At 40.1% G+C, this 9,173-nt stretch overlaps 1 protein-coding gene across 3 annotated transcripts in view; it reads right to left on the bottom strand.

Annotated features, from left to right (window-relative positions):
* Positions 1 to 209: 209 nt before the first annotated feature.
* The window catches only part of LOC117295353 (C-myc promoter-binding protein-like), a 62,322-nt gene continuing 53,358 nt past the window's right edge, over positions 210 to 9,173 (bottom strand). For all 3 annotated transcript variants that reach the window (XM_033777949.1, XM_033777948.1, XM_033777950.1), the window contains 7 exons: positions 8,885 to 9,138; positions 3,690 to 3,906; positions 3,169 to 3,442; positions 2,736 to 2,819; positions 1,828 to 1,997; positions 1,348 to 1,520; positions 210 to 864 (listed from right to left, as the gene is read on the bottom strand). In XM_033777949.1, coding sequence (XP_033633840.1) covers positions 719 to 864; positions 1,348 to 1,520; positions 1,828 to 1,997; positions 2,736 to 2,819; positions 3,169 to 3,442; positions 3,690 to 3,906; positions 8,885 to 9,138 — 1,318 coding nt within the window. In that variant the 3' untranslated portion in view covers positions 210 to 718. The remainder of the gene's footprint in view (positions 865 to 1,347; positions 1,521 to 1,827; positions 1,998 to 2,735; positions 2,820 to 3,168; positions 3,443 to 3,689; positions 3,907 to 8,884; positions 9,139 to 9,173) is intronic.

The raw sequence follows: 9,173 nt of genomic DNA, 5'->3' as shown, positions 1-9,173 counted from the left end.
CATCAGTCACAAATACATAATAAAATGATTTACATTTCACGTGAAGCCCTAAGGTGAAGTTTGACATCATCAACCCCTTGCGGATTGACTTAAATCGAAAATGTTTTAACACATTCCGGCAAAATCAAAACCGGTGTGGCTTTAACAAAGAGTTAAGACTAGTGTTATCTCGAGTTAGGACAAGAGTTACTCGTCCTAACTTAGGACTAGCCTTGCGCTAAGAGAGGACTAGTCTCAACTCTTTGTGAAATTGACCCCAGGGTCCAATTTCATCAAGCTGCTTAAGCTCAAAAAGTAGGTAAGCACAGCAACATTATGCTTACCAGATTAAGATTACCAGCCAAAATACCATATCACGTGTACACTTTGTGACTGGTATCCTGCTCATTTCTACTAAGCAGGAATTTTCTGCCTAAGCAGCTCCATAAAAACTGAGCCTGTGTAAGCACCTAGCTATTTGTACCCTATTAGACTTCATCTTACTTCCAGTCACTTACAAAGTGATGAAGTATTAATCATTATCCATTAGAGTGCACTAAGCAAATCATCTCCTAACATTTTCCTGATCAATTCTGAAGGATCATTGTACAGTAATAAATGTGCTTGAATAAACAGGTGAAGACGTCGAGAGACACTCATAAAGGGCTCCCTCTACCAGGCATTCCTGAATCACTACAACCGAGTCACGCTTTACGAAGTAGGTTGGACAGGCTAACAACTACAGGAGGAGGTCCCCAAAGGCTTTCCGACACATGTTGACAGCGAGTTGGGGTGGCTTGTCGTCAGTTTGTAGCAACTTGCCGAACGGTCCGTTCTCTTTCTCCAGTTTGTAGAAGGCCTCACGGTACTGCTGGTCAAATGCGTCTGTGGGATAAGCAAAACAAAACCCATGAATCTTAAATAAAATTGTAAAATATCATGTGGTTTCAGTCTAGACCTTGAGTAACAGGTTTGCTACCATCGGAAAAATACTTCTTTTGAAACATCTTCATGGCTTGGCTCTCACTCCACCTTGGGTTCAAAACTTGTGAAAGCAGAAACACAAAATGATGCAAGAAAATGCAACTGATAAAAAGGGGTTTAAAGTCGAGTTGTTTATTGAATTGTTTCTTTTACTGATAGTTTAAACCTTTTTTGATGTTCTTTGTCATGAAGGAAGCTGCCAATGAATATAATGTATATTTTGCCATTTAAATTTAGAATAAAGGTTTCGTTGAAAAATAACCCGTTGGCCTTTGCTAACCTTGTTTTGCCACTGATATTTTTGACAAACGGTTCATATAGCTTAATCGCATCACATATGTATTCTCAAAACATTTGTTCTCAGAGACGGCGATCCAAACCTACCATGATCGATATTCTCTCTGCCCATGGCTACGAAGGACAGGAACAGTAGCTCCCTGTAGATGCTACGTCGACCTGATTGGTCCTCCCCTAGTTTCTTCAGCTCTTCTAATAGGAGCACTATTGGTTGGTACACATTGTTGTAGCGGATGTACTTAACTAGCTGCACCATAAATCTATTAAAGAGAATGTATACATTTGATTATTGCTCTTAAAATTATCGGCATGCAAACTATTGGCTAGAAGCCTACAGTTGTATTCGGTAGTATCAAGCATTTTGAGAGTATTTCACTTGGAAGCGATGTGGTTATGTCAAAACATATCAGTTTGTATCTGTTTACCAACAAAAAGGACCTATTGTATAAGTGCCAAAAATTAGTTAATGACCTGGGCCCCATTTCATAGAGCTGCTTAAGGATAAAATGTTGCTAAGCACAACGACACCAATCAGAATACAATCAGACACCAATAAATAAAACTTACGGTTTGGAGAAAATCTGTTGATCTTTGACTAACGGAGCAAGGGATGCATTTCCCTGGGCGCCCCATAGTATATACATTGGAAGCACGTTCTCATCGTACAGTTTGACATTGTCCCATAGCACGCTGATCTTTACGTAGCGGGAATCGGTTGATAACCACTGGACACTCTCCTGGTTTGGAGGGAAAATAAAGTCGACTTAATAGCTTTCTCTCGATCATTGTAAAAATCTCATCCCAATCCCATGAAGTTGTGTAGCAGAAAAAAACAAACTTGCTTATCGAATTTCTGTACAACAATATGAACTGGTAACATGACTGGTAAAAATTTCTGCTAAGCATGGCATTCATATGCTAAGTAAATATTTTGCATAAATACGACTTGTAAAGCGCACAGTATCTGAAGAAATAAAAATCCATTAAAGGGCGCTGATTCGCAAAGAGGAAACCCAGGAGTTAAAATGCTCTTTTGAACAGATGAGTCTTGAACTGCCCTTTTGTCATGTCCATTTTTAGAACAACAGTACACGTAGCAACTATCTTAATATATCTTATATATCAATTTACAATCGCTGTATCAATGATGAATAAAAAGAGCTTAAGTTTGTGGAACACAAGATCTGCAAAGAGTTCCTCATAATGTATCTGCTGTTCATTTGGTATTTTTTCAACAAAAAGTTAACCCATGATTGCGGCTGTGCACAATTGTAAATGAATCTTAGACATTTGACCAACTGATTTAACACAACTATTCCAGGGGCATTTTCCAAACCACGAATCTGGCTTCAGGCTATGATTGATGTTTCAACCACCATGCAAAAAGCTAGTGCTAAAAAATGATGATTACAGAGCCCAAGCTGGAGCCCAAGCCGAGGTTTGGAGAAGGCCTCATGTCATTGGGAGGTACTTACGCCATTATCTCTGTTCTCACTGTAAGCTGCCAGTAGCACCCCTTGCAGGTAGTTTGGGAAGTTTAGTCTCTGGAAGTACCACACCTGTAAAACACAAAGAAAAACAAATAATCAAAAATAAAATGCCCGCAGTTTGTTCTTCTGGTCATATACTGCAAGTTGACAGATCACTCTTAGCAAATAAATGTATTGGACAAGTGAGTATTTCTTCCAAAACTTGTTTCTGTTTGCTACTTTTCAGAGTGTGGAAGGGAATTTGTTCCAGGCACTTGTGTCCATAAGTGTAACACTTTCCATTAATATATCAGAAAACTACTTTCCAAAAAGCTTAAGCGCAAGGCCTGTAGTACACAATAGTTTCAGTAATTGCTCTGGCCAAACTCTCGACACTTGATTCAAAAAGCCGTCATCTTTGATTCTTAAAGCAACTCACCAAGTTCCAAAAGATAATAGGATGTTGCACTACGAAGCTCGGTGCTCGTAGACAAGCCTCCCCTTCATTCTCAATCACATTCTCCACCTCCTTACGAAGCACCAGCGGGCTGAGGTACGGCACGGAGATCGGTCCAACCTTGCAGTCCTTACTGGGTGGCGGTAAGAACTCCCTGGAGCTGCGGACGCTGGAGGGCATGCTGCCGGGGTTGCTGCTGTGGAAGTCTTTGAATTCCTCGATGGGTCTGCAGCGGGGTAGGGTCATGGCACGTCCTCTGGTACAGAAGAAATAAAATTGTCTTGTTTCGTTATTTTGCTGTTATCTTTTTCATCGATAAGTCAGTTTTTATTCTGTTTTATTAATTTATTCAGGAAGGGACCACAATCCTCATGCGAGGCTCCTGTCTGGGTGGGATTTACAGAGGGTGAAAAGAAGCGTTTTTCTGTAATGGTGGGTTTTATTTTATAAAACGAGTAGAGTTGCATGGCTATAAATGGTAGTCACAATGTGTATGTACTTACCCATTGATTTGACCTTTGAGGGAGAGGTCAGTTGAGGTCATACACTCACTAGACGACCGCCTTCTAGTGGACATCGGTGATAGCCTAGGTGACCTTAGTTCACCTCTAAGTGTTGCTTCTCCGGCTGATAGACTAGCCTTGACTGGCTGCTTAGGTGTAGGGGCCTTCTTGGCTGGTTGCTCACGGGAAGGAAGGTTGCCATCTTTTTCATCTACATCTACAAAAGAGAGACAATTTTGAAATCAATATTTATATTACAAGTATTTTATTACTTTTTTCATTTTATGCAAGTTCTTCCTCAAGCAAGGTTAAAAGAAAGATGAAAATAAATTAAAGCTGAAGGTAGGAATTGATATTCCTCTTAAAACAGTCTAGATTGCAGGATGGAGGGAAACATGTACCAAGCAGGGAGTTCATAAGAAATGCAGTACGTGGTATCGAGCTGTGGAAAGGCTGAAATGAACTTCCAATCGAGGATAATAATGTGAAATCTAATTGAAACGAATGGCCCAAGGTCCTATGTTCTAAAATTAAGCAAATCAAGAGTGTACGAGTGAGAAGAAGCAGAAAGTCTGAATTCATGTTCAAACATTCCTAGGAGTAGACTATAATTAGACAGCGTCACTTGCACTGATGGCACCGTTCAGATAAGACGTGCACCAACGGAGCTCCGCATTTACACGCATTTACACACATCCATACTGCAGCTTGACCATGGTACTGAAGAGGAAAGGGCCGAGGGCCCCGGCCAACGTGGAGCCAAACCCAGCTACATCGGGTGAGGACAGTACGGACATCGACGACAGCAGAAAACAATCTGGAGCGGATTCATCGGACTTCCAAATTTTCGTCCGGGCTACACTTCACAAATTGGTGGACGGGCAACGCCTTTTAGAGGCTCAACTTGGGGCCTCCATCGAGTTCAACAGCGAAAGGATCACCACGAAAAAAACAAAACGGAAGTGGAGAGCAACATCAGCATTTTGAAACGAGAAGTCGGCACCTTAAGAGACCAACTCGACCACCAACAGTCCGAAATTAATAAACAAGAACGTTTTTCGAGACACAATAACTTTCGTGTTGTCGGAACGGAGAGAGTCGAAGGGGAAAACTCGAAAGAATTGAAGACCTGCTAATCGACAAGTTCCACTGGGTCGACGCACCAAGCATAGAGTGAGCTCATCGGGACGGTCAAGACAGAACCGGTAAGCCAGCCCATATTCTGGTTAAAATGCTGTCATACAGGGACAAAATTACAGTACTAAAATCCCATTGTTCTACATTGGAGGGCCTACCCCTATTCGTAGTTGACGACCTCACGGCGAAGGATAGAGCAGAGAGATACAAATGGAAAACGGAGGTGAAGAAACTGTACGACCGCGGAACAAAATTGCGTTTCTTTGCGGGTTTTTGGCGTAACTCTACTGGAGCTCAACACAAGTTTGAATTAAAAAACATCGTTTCTTCATGAACAATAATTCAATTGTGGAGCCATATCCAGACCTACTTTTCCAGTAAATAAGGTATTTTGGTGTGTTGACCTTTTTCAGAGGTGTAGTTGGTCCTTAAATAAGTTATAAGTTATATATTCATTTGCTGTTCACGTTTGGTTAATTATATAATTTCTTTTTGCTTTGGTATTTCTCATAATCTGGTTAGGGTAGTTTGTTTTCCCTTGTTTTTCTACCTATCTGCCTGGTTTGCGTTAAACGTGGGTTTCAGTCCGTATTGCTACCCTTTGTTCTTACTTTTTATTTGCGGAGTTCCCAGGGGTCTTTTCAATGGCTAAATTCCATTTAGCTTTGGTTTTTGGACGGGTTCATCAGTTACGTCACGGGTCCTTTTTGGTCCATGGGGGGTGGGGTTGGGTTTGGGTTAGTGGTTTGGGGGGAGGGTTTTTTGTCCAACCTTGTTTTTGTTTTTTTCTGCCAGTGGCCCTTTTTTTGCTTTTTTGGGGGGTTTTTGGTTATGTAAAAACCCTGGAGGAGGAAATAATCAGTACTAGTAAAACCTTTTTTTCTGTACAGTCAAAGCTTTCGTGTATACGATATGTAGAGAATGTCAGCTTACTTTCTATTACTGTGTTGCCTTTACTATTTCTTAAAGGATTGTAGCTGATTAGAGGTCAAAGTACTTATATAAAGCACCGCCAGCTCCTATCCATAGCCTCTATGAATTGCCGTGGTTTGGCTGATCACACAAAAAGGAGGGATGTTCTGCATTTTTTGAAATCCAAGAAACATTCCATTTATTGTTTGTAGGACGTCCATTGGGACAAAGTTATTGAGAGTAGAGTAAGAGCTGAATGGGGGCTGGAATGCTTTTTTAGTTCTTTTAAAAGCAATGCTAGAGGTGTGGCTGTTTTGTTTAACAATAATTTTGAGTTTAATGTCCATAGGTCTTGCAACGATCCTAATGGTAATTTTGTGGCTTTGCATATTGAAGTGAGTGACATGAGCATCACCTTGATTAATATTTATGGTCCAAATAAGGATGAGCCTTTTTTCTACGATGGTATTAGCAATACTATTAATAATTTTGATAACCCCCACACGGTTATTTGTGGGGACTGGAACTTGGTTTTGAATGATAATATCGATTGTATTAACTACGTGAATATCAATAACCCGTTAGCTAAGAAAAGAGTTCTCAGTCTTTGTGGTGAGCATGATCTTACTGACCCCTGGCGTATTCAGAATCCTAAGTTTTTCTTTTCTGATATTGCATGGTACCTGTTGCGTTCTTTAAATTATGCATACTCCTCAGGGAGTCTTTCAGTTACGCAACAGTATGGTATTGTTACGATGCTGCCTAAGGGGGACAAGCCACGCCAATTTCTTAAAAATTGGAGACCTATTTCACTTTTGAATTCCTCATATAAACTAGCCTCTTCTTGCATTTCTGATAGACTTAAAAAAGCTCTTCCTTTCATTATTCATAAAGAACAAAAGGGTTTTCTTAGTGGCCGGTATATTGGAGAAAATATTAGGCTGATGTACGACTTGCTTAATTTTACAGAAAACAATAATATTCCCGGTATGTTTTTGTAAATTGATTTTGAAAAAGCCTTTGATTCAGTTTCAGACAGTTTCATTTTGAAGGTTCTTGAACATTTAATTTTGGCCCTTCCATTCAGAAATGGTTCAGTGTTTTTTATAGCGGGGCGAAAGCTTCCGTTCTTGTGAATGGTTTTCTTTCCGAATCTTTTAAGATTGAAAGAGGTTGTAGACAGGGTGATGGTTTGAACCCCTACCTATTCCTTTTATGTGCAGAAGTGTTTGGAATATTGATCCGAAAAGACAAAGTGCTTAAAGGCATAATGGCTAGCGGTTGTGAATTCAGGCTTTCCCAGTATGCTGATGATACAGTTCTTTTTTTAAACGGCTCAGAAGGCTCCTTTGAAAAGTCCTTTGAAATACTTGCGGCCTTTGCTAGAATGTCTGGCTTAAAAGTCAACATTGACAAAACTAATGCGGTTTGGATTGGTAGCAACAAAGGGCGTAAGAAAGGGATTTGTGAGCACATCAAAGTTAACTGGGTTCTGGCTGAAAACTCTTTCAGAGCCCTTGGTATAGACTTTAACACTAATCTTGCTAGTATGGTGAATTTGAACTACACCAAGGTCATTTCTGCTATTAAAAGTTTAATTGAGCAGTTGTCTAAACGTAACGTAACGGTGCTGGGGAGAGTTATTGTGACAAAGTCGCTCCTTTTATCTAAGCTTACTTTTCTTATTTTAACTCTCCCCAACCCGCCTAGCAATGTTATCAAAGAATTAGACTGTATGTTCTATAACTTTATATTGAAAGGGAATGACCGTGTGTCCAGGAACCAGATGATTCAAGGCTGTAGTCATGGAGGAGTTAAAATGATTGACATGCATTCGTATATAAAAGCCCTTAAGGTCACCTGGATCCGCAGATTTCTAAATTCAAATAACTTGGGTTGGGTCACTCTGTTTTGTAAGATTTCGAACATTTATGATCCTCTAGCACTCGAGGGAGGCCACCAGGCATTGCTGATCTATTTAAAAGGGGCCGCAAATCAAAACCATTTTTGGATTGATGTTCTTAATGCTTGGTGCAGCTTTGTTAAGTGTCATGTACCTGCCAGTCAACTGACGCTTTGAAAAATGTGTTGTGGCATAATATTATGGTCGGTAACAAACACATTAACTATAAACACTGGGCCAAAAAGGGTGTGAACTTCGTGTGTGACATTTTTGACGGGCAAGGTGTGGCATTTTCTCTTGTGGCATTTCAAAGGAAATTCAGGGTCAGAACAAATTTATTTGAGTACGGGGGCGTGGTCAATGCAATCAAACATTCCTTTCGTAATGTACTGAATGGAGAAACCTCAGAAATTGCTCGCTCTTTTTTACCATTTAATTTTGAGATTTTGTTGATGGATATAAAGGGCTCCACCCGTCTGTACAGTGTTTTCACCTCCAGCAAAAAAGTTGTGCACAAGTTTATTGTTAAATGGGAAGAAAAAATTGGCGTGATTTTTCCGATTCCTCAATGGTACATTTTCTGTGGTTTACCGTTTAACTGTACATGTGACACCAAGTTACGTTGGTTCCAGTTTAGATTGGTGCATAGAATTCTGGGTGTAAATTCCTTTCTTTCTAAAATTGGTCGGAAGAATTCTTATCTGTGTACTTTTTGTAAAATGGAAGAAGAGACACTAGTCCACTTGTTTTGTAATTGCAAGGTGTCTCTGTATTTTTGGCGTCAGATAAAACACTGGTTGACTAATACACTGAACATTGAAATTAATTTTGACAACACGACCAAGCTGTTTGGTGTCCTTAATAGAAAATGGTCTGCTCTCAATTTAATTCTCATTTTTTGCCGTTTTCATATTTATCGGATGAAGATGAGCGACAGAAAGCCCTCATTTGTTCTTATCAAAAAGGAAATAAATCATTATTTTGTAATGGAAAAAATGATCTTTGTTAAGAATAACAACTGGGAGCCTTTTGTATTACTATGTACCAACTAAATGCCTTGCATAATCATCAAACTTCCTGTTTTGCAATTTGCCATTTCTCTCTTAGTTTCGTTCTATAAGTAGTTGGTTTTACCAGTAGTTTGTGTAGCTTTGTACATTGAAGAAACTTGAATAAATTTCCACCTCTAAGGAAAAAAAAAAATAAATAAATAAATTTAAAAAAAAATAATTAGACAGCGTACCTTCCTCTTGCTCCTCTTCTAGTGACAGATTATCCACACTCGGGATGGACTCTGATTTCTTCTTGGATGCACTCAGCTCCTCCTCGGTCTGGTTACTATCCTTTCTCTTCATTAGCGATGCGGAGTGGAGGCTCTGCATGCTCTCCGACGATGGGCTCGGAGTGATGGTGCAGACCGGCATGGTGGCCTCGTTACGGAAGTCTCGCATGGCGATGTTGAGAAAGGGCACTAACTGAGCATGGCAGAAACAGCAACTGTGGGAAACAGGGGGCAGGGTACCAGACTCGGT

The sequence above is a fragment of the Asterias rubens genome, chromosome 10 (genome assembly GCF_902459465.1).
Source record: "Asterias rubens chromosome 10, eAstRub1.3, whole genome shotgun sequence".
NCBI classification, from domain to species: Eukaryota; Metazoa; Echinodermata; class Asteroidea; order Forcipulatida; family Asteriidae; genus Asterias; species Asterias rubens.
The sequence above is the reverse complement of the archived record's forward strand: the minus strand, read 5'-3'. Positions and strand labels throughout refer to the sequence as shown.